This window comes from Alligator mississippiensis, chromosome 6 (genome assembly GCF_030867095.1).
Source record: "Alligator mississippiensis isolate rAllMis1 chromosome 6, rAllMis1, whole genome shotgun sequence".
Taxonomy (NCBI): Eukaryota; Metazoa; Chordata; order Crocodylia; family Alligatoridae; genus Alligator; species Alligator mississippiensis.
In genome coordinates, this window is record NC_081829.1 from 5,339,220 (window position 1) to 5,355,373 (window position 16,154).

Here is a 16,154-nt window from a genome sequence, read left to right on the forward strand (position 1 = left end):
CAATTAGAAAATTAAATGTTACGAGGGCAAGGAAAGGTCAGCTGGCCGGACCCCTGGCACCACGTGATGGGAGTTTAATTCCTAAAGGCCGTGATTATGGCTCTGGCAGATCCCTCCAGTGATTCATCAGCTGTTCTGCTGAGGAGGAAGGAGGGTTTGTGGGTAAGGCACAGGATTAGGAGCCAGGAGATACAGGTTCGACTCACAGCCACGCTGGAGGCCCTCCACGCAAACTAGGGGAGCTGGGCCTGTCTCAGCTCCCTGCTTATACAATGGAGATAATCCGACCTCCTCCTTCCCCAGCTGCTCATCTTACTGATTCGAGCAGGGACTGCCTCTTACTACACACGGTGCCCCACACATGGGGCTTCTAGGCCCAGGTGCAATACCCATGATTAACAGCTGCCATGCCCAGTGTGTCAGTGCATGCTCTGCCTCCAGGGACACTGGGTGCCCCAAAAATTATTGGGTAAAACACCCCCCCACACACAACTCCCCATTGCCACTGCTGACTACACCCTGGTTCCTGACACAGACTTCCCCCAAGCAGCTGGGATCAAATCAGGATGTGGCTACAAGTAAAACGAATTGCAGAGTCTCTGCTTAGTGACTCAGAGATATTTTCACCGGGACTCCAAGACCACTCTGACAGGTGTCTCAGGCCAGTGTCACGTGCTGGCACAGAGTCTCAGTCATCAGAGGACAGGCAGGGCTACGCTTATTCTCAGGGCCTGAAACCAGGAGGTGCTCTATTATAGCTGCTTCATTGCAGTGAAAGGAAGAACCTCCCTGCTCCACACTGCCCCCCCTCTTCTCTGCCCAGCCGGTAACTACAGCATTGAGCAACAATGATGATGGGGGTCACATCTTCCACGTGACGTATTTTCCCCTGAGCTGCCTTAAAAGGACCGAGCCTGGCTGACGGCAGCAGGACCACTGCCCCAGACACGGCCAGGAAGTCCCCTCCCTTCCCAGCAAGGGACTAGGAGCGTGTGCTCCCCTGTGATCATGACACCTTGGTCTCCACCATCTCCAGTGCCAGCGGGCAGACTACAGGCAAGTCCAGCCAGCATAGACGGCCCTGCAGGGGCTGGACAGAGTCCAGGTTTGCTGGGATTAGGGAAGGACAGTGACTCCTCTGGGCTGGGCTGGTTTGGCCACTGCACAATGGCACTCTGCTCTGCTTGGGGGGCTGTTGACATGTCTGCTTTCAGTCCTGGCTGACTCTACAGTTCCTTCTATGTCCGTGGCAGGAATGTCACTCCTAGAGATGGCATAGCTCAACCAGAGCCCCACCGCCTGCCCCTCTGAGAACAGCCCATTATCCAGCCCTTACTGTTTGCATTGAAGTAGACACCCGCCCCCCAGGATCCATCATACAACCCTTCCCCAACAAGGTTTTGTCCTCACACTAGCTGGAACTCCAGTTAGCTGCACACATCTCTGCCATCTGTGCTCAGTTCAAAAGGCTTTGCACCCAAGTGTCCACTCCAAGTGCAGTCCAGCAGCCCGGATGCATTACAGACCCTCCCTGTGTCATTCCCATCAAGGAAGCACTCGTAGGGCTGGAAAACCAAAGCACAGGTAGGCCAGCTACCATACAGCAGGCAGCCTGAAGGGTCCTCTGGACTCCAGCATTTACCATGCAAGAACCCCCCTATCTCTCCACCAAGGTGGTTAAGGTAATAGGAGGGAGGGAGAGTGATGAGTTACGGAGCCTACCATTGCTGTGCGACTGGTTCAAACAAGACTCAGGTCTTGTAGCCACCAACAGCCCTGGCTGGTCAGCAACCTATGTGAATTATGTTGATGGGCTCAGCCAGGTCCTGCAATCCGGGTACCCTGGGGGACAGCACCAGAGGTGAAGCCAAAGCCCTAACTGGATCATAGAGCCTGACACTCTTGGCCCTACAGCTGATTCCTTCAGGTAAGGACTGGGAAAGCATGGGCTCTTCCTCTTCTGTGCATAAACTAAGCACTTCAGGGCTGGCAGTCTGGCACCTTTCCACCGTAACCCCACCAGTAGCAGTTTGTAATGCCAGGACCAGCTCCCCTGCCCCAGAGAGCTCTCTCCCTGCTATACCAAAACGGCCACTATCTCCAGTCCTCAGGTACTAGCTTTCAACCTGCTGGACTGATGGCCAACAGTGAAGAGATCCTTCTATCCTAGCATCTCCAGCCCTAGGACTTGCTACCTCTGACCCCTCCACAGATTGCTCATAGAATGCAATCTGTGCTCCTGTAACAGAGAACTGAGCTGATGAGGACAAAGGTAATGCAAAAAATGTTTAAGATCCCAACACCCACACAGAAACAAATACCCAGAAAGTTTTCAACTTGTTTCCTGCTATGGCCCAAGTGCTTGTAGGCCCAGGGCTACACATCTTCTCCCACAGCTGATGACAGCACCAATGCCCATAGCAGGAGAAAGAGTTTGGCTCCCTGCTCAGATCAAGGTGCCCAGGGGCACATCAGCCATAGCAGGAGACCCATATGAAGGCCAAGGGCTCCAGCTCCAGCTTGGCAGGTAAAGACTTTTTGACTTCATCTTTGCTCAGCTCTTCACCTTCCAGTGGCTTGTGTTCCCTTCTGTGCTAGAGTCAAAGTCAATGATCATATTGTCTTATGAAAGAAAACCTTCCTTATACAGAGAAATCTGATTCCAGCAAAGTAGTTTTATCGGATCTTATGGGACATTATTTGCAAGAGTATTTCTTCCAGGTGTCTCCAGGTGGAATGGCTGTGGTTGGAAGACACACCTCTCTTTGTTTAGCAGAGGAGCTGAGTTTCCAGCTCAGACCAGCCAGTAGATTCCTGTTGTTCAGATTTCCTGAAATGTCACTCTCTGCAGATTAACAAATTCATGCCCAAATACATGGCAACAGTCCCACTGAACGAAAGCCTCAAATGCAACATGTCCAGCAGGCTACGTTGCCTTGCTTCTATCAAGTGAGCCGAAACCCTCCCACACTGTGACACAACGGTGTCATCGCAGCGGCGACACGTCTGCCATCGTATGGCAATGGATCTAGTGACTGCAGCATGCAGATAAGACTACACCACCTCAACTATTATTACAGAGCAGCATCCCAGCACTTTCAGGCCTGGCACATAACTGAGTACATAACTGCTGAAGCACAGCACCTAAGTGCCCTCAGCACTAATACACGGCTACCTTAGATCCCTCTGATCTATTATAGTTGAACACCCAGCATCCTCCAAAACAGACGAGTATCAGTAGGACTTCCACCAGATACAGCAAACAATAAACTAATCACATATCATTCCCAGCAAATTCTCTTTCTTGATACAAACCAGCTGAAAGCAGTTAGTATTTGATTTTAACATCACAGTGACCCCACCATCTGGGGAGTCTATTGCTGTTGGAAAACACTAGTACAAAATAAAACCCCTATTAAATTCAGATTACATCAATTCCTTTCTTTCCTAAGGGAGCTCAGAACAATACTGGGAAATTTACATCCCAAACTGGACCAGAATCCCTAGTACGCACTGCTCCTCAATGACATTTTGTTCAAATGGCGCTGCTGAAATGTGGTACCGGTGTGCATGCAACAGTACAGAAAGGTTCAACAACCACCTTAACCCTGTTTGTGGGTCTGTACTGACACTTTCCACAACACGCTTTTCTTCGTCCTTGTCCCCAAGGCTGAAACTCCCTTGAACACCTAAAGCAATGGAGCCCATGCAAAGTGATGCCAAGGGGCTGGGGTCCAAGCCCAGGCTGCTCTCCCTAAACATCCTCTGTAACCTTCAACAGGTCATCTCATTTTCTAGGCCTCAGTTCCTCTTCTCAAAAATGGAGTTACCAGCACTTTGCTGCCCCCAAGGGAATTGTGAGGACGTGTGCTTTAAATTTGCAGGGTGCTCAGATAGGACTCATACAAGGCTCTAAAAGGGACGAGTCAAAATTGGGGAAGGTAACAAACTGACCAAAGCGCGAGCAAGATCACAGGTTCTTTTCATTTCCAGTGCTCTCCGGGGTTATCCCCAACAGGAGCAGATCAATTCGATGGGAGCACAAGGCTTATATGGATGGCACCCCCTTAAGTAGACCAGATCCTTCTCAAACTGTGGAAGCTCTAAAGGGTTAACAAGGCTCCCTGTATCCTTCCGTACCTTGTGTGCCAGCAAAGATGAGTGCGATAGGATTTATTTTGTTTCATAAACAGGAGGTGGAGCCTTGGCCAAGCAGCTGCCTGGGAGATTTTGCAGTTTAAAGGTAACAGTGGGGATGACGGGGGTCTGAAGACACAGGAAGGGTGCCTGACAGTGCCAGGCCCCATCTGTGAATGCCCTGAAACATCAGTGGGCAGAGCACGTGGATAGAGGCAGACACCCAGGCTGGGAGGCTGATACATAGGCCAGGGCCATCAGCAAGATGGAAAGGCTGCAAAACTAAAGCTAACCGAGGGCAATGTCTTGTGGCACTGCTGCCACACCGAGCTCAGCCAGACTTGCTTTCCAAAAAGGTGAGGACGTTTGAAGGCATGACAAGAGCGCCTGGAGTTATGAGACAGGAGCTTCTAAAACTCCAGGCTTTTGGAAGGCAAAGGAATCCTTCTGCTCCCAGGCAGGAGGCCAGCTCTGAGCGAGGAGGGCAGGGCAGGCAGCCCCACGACAGCGTGACTTCCACCTTCCTCTGAGGCAGCTCAGCCAGAGACCGGATATTTGACTACATGGATTTGATCCACTATGGAAACTTCTACCCGTCTTGTGTTCCCATAATTTCAGTGTGAAGCAATCCACCCCTAGCTGACACCCAAATCACAACCAGAGAGATGCCCAGGCTCCAGGGAATGCAATCCTGACCCATGACTCCCTTGACCTCATTGGAGTGATTTTCTCGCTCCATAAACTCATGCCCGGGCCAAGCACAGCCCCACTCCCTGCAGTTCTCTGGCCAGCAGCTGTACTGGCTATAGGGACCCTTTCTGCATGCATGCACCCCAGCCTCCTGCCTATAATCACATCTAATGCTTCACAATGTGCAAAGGAGTGCAATGGACAGAGATTCGCATTCCTAGACTGCTCACTGCTGCTCCACAGACTACTTCAGGGGATGATGCCACAGGCTTTTGAAAGGGCCCGAAGCACCCTGCAAATCTAGAGAAGCAGTAAAGCATGCACCATCAGCAACCCAAGGAATCAGAGTGGTATGGGGCTACCCAGCCCTGCCTCAATTCCAGAGTCTTCCTCCCAAAGTCCCATCCCACCATCTCCAGCTTGGCAAATGGAAAATTCCCAGGCACTGGCAAAGCATATTACCCACTGCTCACCCCCCGTCATGAGTATAGTGCATGCAGCTAGGAAGCTCTAGCCTTCCTCCTGGTCAGTATTTCAGGCAATGGCAGCTGAGTGTTACCTGATCCCAGCGCTGCACCCATATTGCACATAAGAAACTAATAAATAACTTAGTACCATCTATAGCTGTCACTCTTTCCTGCTTGACCATACTGCCCAGTCATGAGCCTCAGCATCCTCCCACCCTCCCGTGACACACAGAGGCACTATCGCCTCACTTTACGAAGAAGGACATCGAAAAGCAAAATGTGACTGGCCCAAGGTCACACAGAAGGTCTGGAACCGAGCCATGATTACAACCCTAGGCTGAATCCTTTGGTCTGTGCTGCCTTCAAGGCCAAATCCTCAGACTGGGAAGGGCTAAGCAACTGGAATAGCAGGGGTTAAACAGGGCAGGGTCCCCTTTTGGACAGGAGCATGTTATAATAACAGACAAGAGGAATTTAATCAGGCGCACAAACAGTAATCAGTTCACACTGGTGTTGACTGTAGGATCCACACCTCTCTCCAGCACACCAAGAAGCGGCTCTGCTACGGAAACGTGGCACAGAACTGTTCAGCCCAGTTCCACGTGGGCCCAGCAACCCTCATTCGTGCCCCAGCCATGCCCAGCTCTCAGCCACTTACGCCTTGGGGAGATGCTCCAGGCTCTCAACAGAGCCATGTCAAGGGCATGCAGCTGGTTCACAGGCCTCAGCAAGGAACAGCAGCATGACTGGGCTGTTTTATTCCCTCCTGTTCAGGTTCTTAAGCTAAGCCCATCCCTGTTATATCCAGGTCCCTAGTTTTTTTGGGTTGGTTTTTAGCCAGATCAGGTCCAAATCCATTTGAATCGTCCAAGAACCATATGTGGTCCTGCTACTGGCAAGTATCCTCCACCCCAGCCTGAGGCTTACTTCCAAATCCTTTGGCGGGCATCCTACGTGCAGGCCCAAGCCCAGAGACTTGGGGTTTGGATGCCCCTGAGTTTTGCTTGCCCTCAGCCGTATGGCTGCAGGAGCAAGCTAGGGAGGAGTCTCCCGTCTAGTGCTGAGGGAAAGGCTGGGGGTACGTGTCATGCTGGTAAGTCTCAGAAGAATGTGATGGGGAACGACAGCCCTTTCTCAAACATCCCTAGGGAAAGACAACTTGTGTTTCCTCGGCTGTTTCCATCCTATCGCACTGTGCTCCTCCAAGCAAACACCTGACTGAGTGTTGACAAAAAACCAACTTCCCACATCACACGCATCCGGAAATGAATGCCCAAGGAGAGTGCAAGGGGAGAAATGCTGCGCCGTGCACCTGGTTCGTGCTCTCCTCCCTACAGAGGCCAAGGGAATCTCGGCCCCACCAAGGCAGGGGAGACATCATCTGGGGACAGGAGCAAGGACACTGCCCCCAGCACTTGGAGCAGCACTGCACTGCTCCTACCGCGCGGCCACACGCCAAGAGAGGACACCCATGTTAAAAAGAACAGCACCGCCAGGAACGCAGCAACACGCAACGCCAGGCAGAGGCCTGCAAGAGGAGTCTCCATCCCGGAGACGAAGGGCTGAGCCTCCAGCAGCTTGGCTTCGGCACGTAGGGTAGGTGTCACAGCTGCGTCTCCTCTCCCAGCAGGCCAGAAGCATGGGCTTGGGGCACCCATCTCTAGCTAAACTCTCACTTCCAGGGTTGATGCCCCGACGCCATGCCGGAGTCAGGGGGCAGAGCATGCCCCAGGATCCTGCACGCAGTGCCCCACGCGCCAGGCTGCCACGGAGGCAGGAAAGGCCACGCCGGCGGTGCCCGAGTGCCATTTGGAGACGGAAAAAGCTGGAGGAGCTCCAGGTTCCTCCCGGCCTCTGTGACCTTCTGACTCAGTGCGCGGGAACGTACCCAGCCAAGCGGCAACATCCCCGTGGGGGGGGTCGGAGATCGCCCCGCGTCCCCGTGCCCGGGTACCCCACTGGGCAGCGACAGGGGTGCCCCTGGCAGCAAGGAGCCCCCGGGGAGGCGCCCGCCGCCCGCTCACCTTTGCCCTTCTTGCCCCGCTCCTCTGGTCTCTTGCCCTTGGGGGGCAGGTCCCCTTGGGCCGGGGGCTGCGAGCTCCTCTTCTTCTTCCTCCGGCCCCGCAGCCAGCTGAAGGCGCGGCGCAGCCCGGACGAGCCCGGCTTGGACTTCTTCTTCTTGGGGGGGCTCTCGGCGCCCTGGCCCTGCCCGGCACCCGGCGCCCAGGTGCTCTCGGCCCCCGCAGGTGCAGCCATAGCGGGGGCAGCCCCAGCCCCAGCCCCAGCCCGGCAGCGCGGAGGGAGCGGCCGGGAAAGTTTCTCCCGGACGGGCGGGCGGGCGGAGCCTGGAGCGCGCCGGGGTGTGGAGCTCAGCCCCGGCCCGCACCCGCCTCCAGCCCGGCCTCCCGCAGCCAGGTAGGGGCGGGCAAGGGGAAGGGGAAGGGGAAGGGGCTGGGAGCGGGAGAACCGGCCACGGCTCCGGCTCTGCCCCTTCCTTCCCCCGCCGGGATGAGCCGGCCGGCTCCTCCCTCCTCTCTGCGCTCCCGGCCCGGCTTGGATGCGCGGACTTCCCACGGGCGGCGGCAGGTCTGGCTCCCGGGGACCCTGGGCAAGAGGAGGGGGCCCCATGTTGCAACATTTTAGGGACCCCCTCAAGTGTGGGGCTCCGGGCGGTCCCCTAAGGAGGTAGAGCGGGGTGGGGGGCAGCCGCTGGCTGTGCCCGCCAGCCCGGGAAGGACGGCCTTGAAGTGGGTCTCTCTGCCTAGGCTTTGGGTTCTTGCAGAAAGGGAGGCCTGGCAGCTAATGCCCCCTACCCATCCACCCCGCTGCCCGTCAGCGTGGTACCTAAGTGCCGCTGGATACTGCTCGCTTGACCGGTTCTGCGTGACCTTAGGCAAGGAGGAGGTGAAAACACTTTCAAAGGTGCCTTCTGGGGTTGTCACGTTGCTTAAGCAAGGATCCTAGAGGGTTAAATGTTCTCCAAAGAGATTGTGCTGGGTGGATGCAGTTTATCTGTCTGTAGATAAAAGTGGTGCATGGGGATTCGGGAAGAGACACCACTTGCTATTTCATGACTGTTCTCTCCCTTTATTGCAGACAGCTTGGTACCAGACTGGAGGTCTGCAACTCCACGTAGTCCAGAAGCAAAGTGGAGTTAGCGTTGTCACCGCTGACAAAGCAGTAATACAGAAGGCACGCGAGAGCAATACCGAGGAATTGGGGGTTCGGTGCAGCTGGGGTTGGTCACTCTCAGCTGGTCATCTGGCCCTAGGCAATGCCTTGTGCCGGGCTGTTCGTTTATAATCAATCTGAACTGGAAAACAGCAAGGTTCAGTAACGGGCTGATGCAGTTTCGCTGGCCTCTGCTTATAAAAACAAGCAGGTCCCAGAGGCAGATCAGTCCGTAACAAGAATTTTGTTCCTCGGGTGCAAAGAGCCCACACCCAGCAGCACAGAGCAGTTTACCTAGGCTGTGTATTTCCATCAATGTCATAACAGGCTGGAGCTAACTCTTCATATACTGTGATGATCAGAGCCCCATAAATCCTTCCTGTGGATAATGTATAATCCCAGACATACGTATGTACAGCTCGCGTGCATCCACATATTGACTGATAGCCAACTGCTACCCAATGGAGAGAGAAAACATTTAGAGGGATGAGGAATGTCAGGGCAAGTTACCAAAATAAGCTGGAGTATGAGTGTTGTGTACAAGAGCCAGCGAGAGGGCTTGAGTCATCCTCTGCTCACAGCATTTCATTCATCTCCTAATGATGCTCTGAAGACTCAGAAGGAGCTGTTATGCATCCTGTCGGTGCTATTACTCCGCAGATCTTTGATGGGATCCATTGCAGCGGCTGGCAACGTGTCTGCCAGGCTGCAGCTTGGAATATTACTGGCTTAAAACAGACAGGGAGGCTACAAACATTGCAAGCTAAAAAGCTAATTGTCTTTTTTTGCTATAAACACATTTACGTTACCGGGCAGGTGTGTTTTCCAAGCAGACGGACTGCAAAACTGTTCTCTCAAATACAGTCTTTTTTTTTCCCCCTTAGAGGATCCCAAAAAGCCTGTCCAAGACATAAATGACTTTGTCGACTTCTAGACATGGCTAGAAGTACTAAAACCCTCACCCTCTGAAAGCTCGGCTTTCTCTCCTCTAGGCTTCCCAGAGCAAGGCCATCTCATTCAAACCGAAAGCTTTCTGAGGCAGAGGCTGTTTGTGTTTGTGTGGCTTGCACAAAGCTGAGTGTCTTAAATAAATAATAATGATCCTGGAATGGAAATGTGGATACTTTGCATCCTGAATATCCCCCAGAGAATGGCTGCAGCTCCCTCATTTTTTTCCCTTGCCTTAGTTCCCTTATCTTTTTCACATCCTCACTGCAGGTCTAAAGTAGTACTGGAGTAATGAAGCCATAATTTCTGATTTCTCCTGCTTGTGACATTTTCCCTGGCTCGCCTGTCTACTTTGTGGTCCTTTGCACATGCCTAAGGGCTGCAGTGTTGTATCCTCAGCTGTCACTATGGTCTGGGATAAAATCTTACAGCTGTCCCCTTTCGTCAGTCCTCCTTCGCCACCCGAGGTCTGCGGTCTAGCTCCAAACCCCTGCAAAGGGATGATTTGACTTGTTCCAGCTTAACTCCTGGGATATGAGCAGCAACCCCAACATAAACACGTCTGCTCCCACAGGAGTGCACCATGACTCCACAATGATAGATTTCCTGGCCATCCCAAGGTTTCCAACCACAGCCCAATCCCACAGGGAACAATGTTGGATTCATTTTGAGAAGCAGCTGGAGAAACCATACCCACAAAGCTTGTACTGTGCCCCTGGCAACAAACCTAGCCACCCTTCCCACATGCACATCTGGGGGCTACAGGTAGAGCAAACAGGTTGTTTGCCACGGAGAGGTCATGGGACCAAATTTAAAGTAACTGAACTGTGCAGGGGGAAAAGTTAATCCCCAATTAGAGCATTTTATTGACTCTGCAGCCAGCTCAAACTTCTGACTCATTAGCCCTCCAAAAAGTGATTGTACTTTTCACATCTTTCCCTTCCTCAAGCGTCAGCTGAAACAGTTTTAAAAATATCTTTGCATGCAGTTTGGGGGCATGGTCCGAGTAATTATCAAGAGAGCGATGAGACTAAATCGGCTTGCAAGGAAGTCTATCACATTGTGTGGGCTGAGGAAGCAAACAAAGATGAAAACACCCTTTCTCTGGCAATCTAGAGAGACCAGCGTGCCCATGCAGTAGCGACTGCCTTTGCTGGCTTTGTTTCATAACCCTGATCTGGGTCCCATAATAGAAGAATGCTGCCAGGTCCTGTGATTAGTGCATTGCTGTGTAAGACCTGCATGCTGCAAAGGTGCATCTGTTTTATTCAGGCTTTTCCGTAAGAGCCAGCTTGGCTTCCCTTCCACAATCCAGCCTGTTGTTAATGCTGGGGGACTGCTGACCTGCTTGCTTAACATGAACAGAGCAGATCCCACAATACTTGCTCCCCTTTGCAGAGGGGTGGTCAGTTAGTGCTGTTTCCCTCCCTGTCAAGTCCCATGGAGATTTAGCTGCTCCCAGTCATTGTCCGTATTTACCAGAGAGAGACTGTGGGTCCTCCTGCCAACAATACGCACAATATCCAGCTGTGTAACTCATTTTCTGCACATGCAGCTAAGACCAATGCGGGGATGTCAGTGCAGAGAGGAGATCAGCGTCTGGATAAAAGGCGGCTGGCTCCAACTCGGTGCAAGCAAGGCCAAAATGACATTGGCCAGGAGGGGAAAATATTTCAAAGCACCAGCTGGGACATTGGGCTCTCTCCTATCATAGGCAGCATTACAATGGTACAAAGACATCAGTCCTGCTGGACTCATTGCTGGCTCTGGATATCCAGGTATTGACAGTGTCCAGGAACTTCACCTTCTACTTACAACTTGCTAGGAGCTATAGTCCCTGCATCTCAGAGGAGGATTTGCCCACAGTGATCCACATTTACTACCCTGCCTTCATTACTGTAACTCCCCCTATCTGAGCCTGAAAGTGGAAACAATGCATAGGCTCCAGTTTGTGCAGAACACAGCAGCCTGACCCTTCAATGAGTCAGACCACTGCAAGCTCATCAGCTGGGCACCAATCTTTTCTGCTGACATGGACCTGATTTCCAAGGCTGCCAGTGGATCAGGATTGAGCTACGTCGCTGGTCAGTTCTTCACCCATGACATGGAGCAGGGATGTGCCCCTGCAGCATTCCTTCCTGCAGCCCCTCAACAAAGGGGACAACCCCAGAGGAAGTGAGCGATTTGCACAAGATGACCAAGAGATGGGCAGAATAAACACTGGACCTGAGACTCCAGCTAGCTCCCTAACCACCGGATCATATTTCCTTTCATATCATAGAACCAATGCCCAAAATTCAGCTCAGACCTTGCTGCCAATCACTAAGCCTGTGGCCCCACAGGTCAAGATGGAGGGGAAATATTTGCTGAGTAAGAATTTCTATTACATGCCCAGACCCAAAGAGGTTTCATTTCTGGCTTGTACTTTGAGCCTTAAACAGAAAGCATTGCTCTCCACCCTGGCCCCGCAGCTGATCTGAAATGTTACGTCAGGAGTACAAGAAAGAAATGTTTGTTGCAGGAGTTTGGAAGTTCCTATTATTTCCTCCCTTAGATAAGGACTCCGTGTCTAGGTAAAGCTGGGCCAGTGAATGGACAAAAACAGAATAGCCACCACAGACACGGGAAGAGTGGGGCAGGATTTAAACAACAGCTTGATGTCCACAGTCAGGTGAGTTTGGGGGTGGCAAAAAGAGCAGTCCCAACAGCTCTGGAAACTGAAGGAGGCAGGTTTGCGAAGGTATACACGTATCATAAGATACGGACAGGGCATATCTACACATGCATTTATGCCAGTTAAATTTACTGCACGGTAAGTTACTGCGCAGTAAGCGGGAATAGGCCGGCGTCTACATGTGCACGCATTAAAGCGCATTAACACTGCATGTGGACTGACTTGGGACTAAAGTTAGTCCCAAGTCAGTCCACACACACAGTGTTACTGCACAGTAAGGCATCTACATGTGTGTTACTGCACAGTAACTAACTGGGCATAAATTTGATACCTGCATGATGTAGGTATAAAATTTACATTTAAACTGGCATAAATTGCCACACTTACTGCACAGTACAGGCATGCACATACAGATGTGTGCCTGCCCTGTGCAGTCGGTTTGGTTACTACGCAGTAAATGCACATGTGTAGACGCACCCACAGATGCCTATTTGGATTTTCAAAAGTGCCTTGATGCCTTCAAAAGCTCCAGCTTGGCCTAAAATGCTCTGTTCATTTTCAAAATCCCTTGGGCCAGATCCCCAAAGATGCCTAGCTCCCATCCTTTAGAGATCAGAGCATCTCTCTGCTTCAGATGCCCAAGCATGGAACAAACCCTACAGGATTAGAGAGAGTGCAGGCTTCTCCACTGCTGCTCCATCAATGTACTTTTAGTTCTTTGGGTCTCATATAATCTTGCCCTCGGCCTCTCTGCCTCAGGGGCATCGAGTGGCATTGGAATGGCTTTTTTTCTCTAAAACATTCCCAGATGAATGCAATAGGAAGCAAACTGGGATTTGGTGGTGGAGTGCATGTCCTTGATTTTTCGATCTAGCTGAGCTGTACTTGGTCAGAACTAGGTGCAAAAGTCACTGAATGTCACCTTTGTGCATCTCCTCTGATGCATGGGCCGGTTTTCTTAAGTAAGAACAGGTTCAAGGCAGCTCTAACATAGGCTAGTTTATAAGGATGCCAAAACGCTGTTAGATCATCTAGGGATTACCAGATATCAGCCGTACTGTGGCCACTGCCATCTCTCCCATTCCATGTTTCCAAATAGGGGAAATCCAGAGGCCCAATTCAAGCAGCACAAAGGAGCTATAGCAGGGCCCAGGATCTAGTTTCACTGTCCCTTTCCCACACCCATCTAAAAGTTCCCCTTAAACAATCTGCTTGCAGCAGCCCCACCCTAAAATTAAATCTGTGCAGATGCTAAACTCTTCTCTGTAGATTTTCTTCTTCATGAAGGCAGCAGAAAGAAGATCCTTCTTGGTTCAGATATCTCTCCTCTCTGCCAGGCTCAGCCTCATTACTCATTAACACCTTCTTTGTTAACCTGCAGCAGCCTGCAGTGCAAGGTCCTTGTTCAGAGCAGAAAGCACACAGTTGTTCTCGCACCCTGACCCAGCCAGTCACACCTAACTAATCTGCCCGGTGACAACTCCTCTGTTTTTCATCTCCTGGGCCACAGCAAACACCTTTCAGCTGTGACTTATGAGCCACTGATCAAGGCAGTCTCAGACAGCTGGAAAGAATCCACTGCACAACTCCTGTTAATTTTTACCTGTATTGCTCTCTACACCCAGCTGCACACCGAAGAAGCAGTTTGATCTGTGTCCTGTCCAGACAAGCCCTGGCTCCGGGATCCCTCCCGGCTGCGTGTATTGACTGGAACAATAATGATATGGTGACTTCCAGTGCCTTCCAGAGAGGTGTTTTTGACACTAAGGTGCCTTTGAGAACAAGCCATTTGCCCAAAATAACCCAACAGTGAAGGAGCAGCCCAGTCTGTGTCTCTGCTAACTCACTAAACTAAGGAGACAGAAAAACCCAGCTACAAGCCCTTTACACATGCGGTGTAGCACAACAGCAGCTATAGTGTCTAAGCCCAGGCTATCTATGAATCACTGGAGGGCAATTTGTCTGATCAGAGTGAGGGACAGCTCCCTGGATGGTCTTCAGACTTCTGCCCCATTTGTTTCATGGAGACAACAGTAACTCGCAGCACTGCGAGGGTTAAATAAGTACTATCCGTGAACTGCTCTAAACTCCGTAAACAACAGGAACGTAGAGGATGGAAATGCCAGGCCAAAAATCCCATGTTTCCGCAGTCAGAGATTATGAGGATGACTGATGTTGGACATTGCGGTAGCATCTAGGGCCTCCGGCATGGATTCGAACCTCATTGTGCTGGGCACTGTACCGAGGCAGTACAAAGAGAGGGTCGCTGCCCCGAAGTGTCTACAGTCTAAGTAAGTGCAAGTGCATCTGCTTAGCTCTAACACATGGCTGTCAAACGGGGCAAGCTTTACAAGGACTCCCCATGAGGTGCAAAAGCAGGCAGGACCAGAATCTGCAGCTCCTTGGCTCTCAGGTGGTCGTAGCAATAACAGTAGTAGCCATGGCAGCTCTCCGCAGAGGGGGCTTCCTACCACCACGCTGCCCGCTCCCAGCCTCCAGCACCCATGAGTCAGCTCCACAGGAACTGTGAGGTTGACTGCAAAATCACAAACTTTAGTTTTTGTTCTCATCATGTCTTTTTCTTTGTCCTCTGAGGCCTGCACCGTGAGGCTATCTATGCTCAGGGTCAAAATGCCAAGCTCCTTTTTGCAAGGGCCAGGCAGGATTTTTAAAGGGAAGCTATACTAGCTTCAGTTCAGAAGTGGGGGCTTTAAGGCAGATGTCAGCTGTTGGGAGACTCAAGCAGCATTTGGTACCCCACTCCCAATGCCAAGGAGACAGGCAGGACTGGAAAAGAAAGGGGCTCTCTGCCAGGAGAGAGGGGGCGCTGTGTTGACTCTCATCACACTGTTCTCCCCCCACACACACACATACAACAGGGATCTCAGGAGAGGGTTTTCCTCTTTTCCCCTTCCCTACCATGCTGTTCTTCTCCTCAACACAGGGCCAGAGTAAGGAAAAACCAAGATCTGATTTTTGCTTAAGGAAAGTTTTATCTAGCCCAGTCAGGACAGAAGTCCCTGGGGGTCTTTCACTGTTTCTTGTACAGCACCATGCATCCTAATGGACAGCAACAAACAGGCAGGCTGTTGGCAAAACAGCTAGGGGTTTTTTTCTGTGCTTGAGAAGCAAAGGTACAGTAGTTCGCTAGGAATGCATGGGGAGTGGTTCACCCAGTGTGTGGAATTACAGGCAAGTTGCAACTTAAAAAAGCACTTTACCAAAGAAATCCCATTAGATAGCTGTGTCCCCCCCCCCCCCCCCCCCCAGTTCCCCTTTTGCAATGCAGGGAAAAGCATGTGAGCCCTCTAGGTGAGGTATTTTGCACCCTCTGGATGACAAGGACTATCTCAGCACTAAGTGGTATGATTTCCTTCCCCGTCTCTCATGATAGCAGCTGCTTGTTTGTACATAAATTAAATAGCAGCATTTTTCTTTCTCACCAGCTTACTCCATGCAGTGATATACACAGGCCAGGCCTGGAGATGTCCCACTTTAAAGTCTATTGTCACAGCTGCTGAATAACATCATCTCTTTATGAATCATTCAGGCCAAGAGAACAGGAAGACTAGAAAAGAGAATGCTTCTCCTTGAACGCAAACAGCTTGGAATTAAGTATGAAGGGGCAGGAAACACCAAAAAGCCTGTGATGTTTTAGCAGAGCTGCCTGTCTCCAGCACATAAGAATACCTAGGTGCACTGGGTCATGATGGCACTGGTGGTGGATAATACGGTATATTGACAAGCTGGCTGCGGTAAGATTGTGGGGGGAATACATTGGCTTACAGTGAGACTCCCGAAGGAGGGACACAGAAGCACAGTTGCCTGGCATAGGGCAGGTGGGAGACAGCTCCTGTTCCCAGCTTGCAGTGGGTTAGCCTCAATGGCTATCTACATACCCCAGCCCCAATTTAAGACTCCATCGCTGATTTAGAGCAAGACATAAGCGCATGCTTAATATTAAGCACATGATTAGATTCCACAGAATTCGGTGGAACATAATCACATGCTTAAAGTTCAGCATGGCCTGAAGTGCTTTCCTGAATCAAGGCTCACGTGTATTTAAC

The 16,154-nt window shown here is 51.4% G+C and overlaps 2 protein-coding genes across 8 annotated transcripts in view; one reads left to right on the forward strand and one right to left on the reverse strand.

The window, feature by feature from the left end:
* Positions 1-16,154, reverse strand: part of NHSL3 (NHS like 3) — a 50,876-nt gene that overhangs the window by 29,795 nt on the left and 4,927 nt on the right. The window contains exon 1 of one of the 2 annotated variants that reach the window (XM_019498840.2): positions 7,319-7,550. The exons of the other annotated variant lie outside the window; for it this stretch is intronic. Coding sequence (XP_019354385.2) covers positions 7,319-7,550 — 232 coding nt within the window. Of the gene's footprint in view, positions 1-7,318; positions 7,551-16,154 lie in introns of those variants that run through there. 2 annotated transcript variants of the gene reach the window in all.
* The window catches only part of SYNC (syncoilin, intermediate filament protein), a 36,744-nt gene continuing 27,173 nt past the window's right edge, over positions 6,584-16,154 (forward strand). The window contains exons 1-2 of one of the 6 annotated variants that reach the window (XM_059729569.1): positions 6,584-6,890; positions 8,391-14,378. In XM_059729569.1, coding sequence (XP_059585552.1) covers positions 14,260-14,378 — 119 coding nt within the window. In that variant the 5' untranslated portion in view covers positions 6,584-6,890; positions 8,391-14,259. The other 5 variants (XM_059729570.1, XM_059729571.1, XM_059729567.1 and 2 more) reach the window with 5 other exon arrangements.